Genomic DNA, 350 nt, shown 5'->3' with positions numbered 1-350 from the left:
CACCTCTCAATGCTGATGGCCGTCAGGAGATACAAGCCGGTCCCGTACATGAAAAGATCCAGGAAGAGGAATATCCCAAACTGCACCCCGACGTTGAACTGCATCAGGTACTGAACCGTCTCGATGGCGATGCAGAGGAGATACCCGAAGTCGGCAGCGGCCAGGTTCAGGATGTAGACAGTGAAGTGGTTTCTCCGGATGCGGAAGCCAAGGTACCATAGGACCATGCCGTTTCCCACCATCCCACAGGCAGCGCTGATGAGGCAGAAGCTCTCCATGAACTTGAGGACAGCATATGATGGCTCTGTCTTTCCCGCAGCCCCACTCTGATTAGTCCCATGAGCCTGGCT

General features: G+C 55.1%; 1 protein-coding gene across 1 annotated transcript; it reads right to left on the bottom strand.

The window, feature by feature from the left end:
• Positions 1-5: 5 nt before the first annotated feature.
• LOC103907118 (proto-oncogene Mas-like) lies at positions 6-344 on the bottom strand (the record flags this gene model as incomplete). The annotated part of the gene is made up of 1 exon (XM_009289222.1): positions 6-344. A coding segment is annotated over one exon (339 nt), but the record flags the coding sequence as incomplete, so codon positions are not given.
• Positions 345-350: the final 6 nt, after the last annotated feature.

Source organism: Aptenodytes forsteri, unplaced genomic scaffold, assembly GCF_000699145.1.
Source record: "Aptenodytes forsteri isolate BGI_AS27 unplaced genomic scaffold, ASM69914v1 C12890274, whole genome shotgun sequence".
NCBI classification, from domain to species: domain Eukaryota; kingdom Metazoa; phylum Chordata; class Aves; order Sphenisciformes; family Spheniscidae; genus Aptenodytes; species Aptenodytes forsteri.
This window is presented reverse-complemented; position numbering and strand designations above follow the sequence as displayed.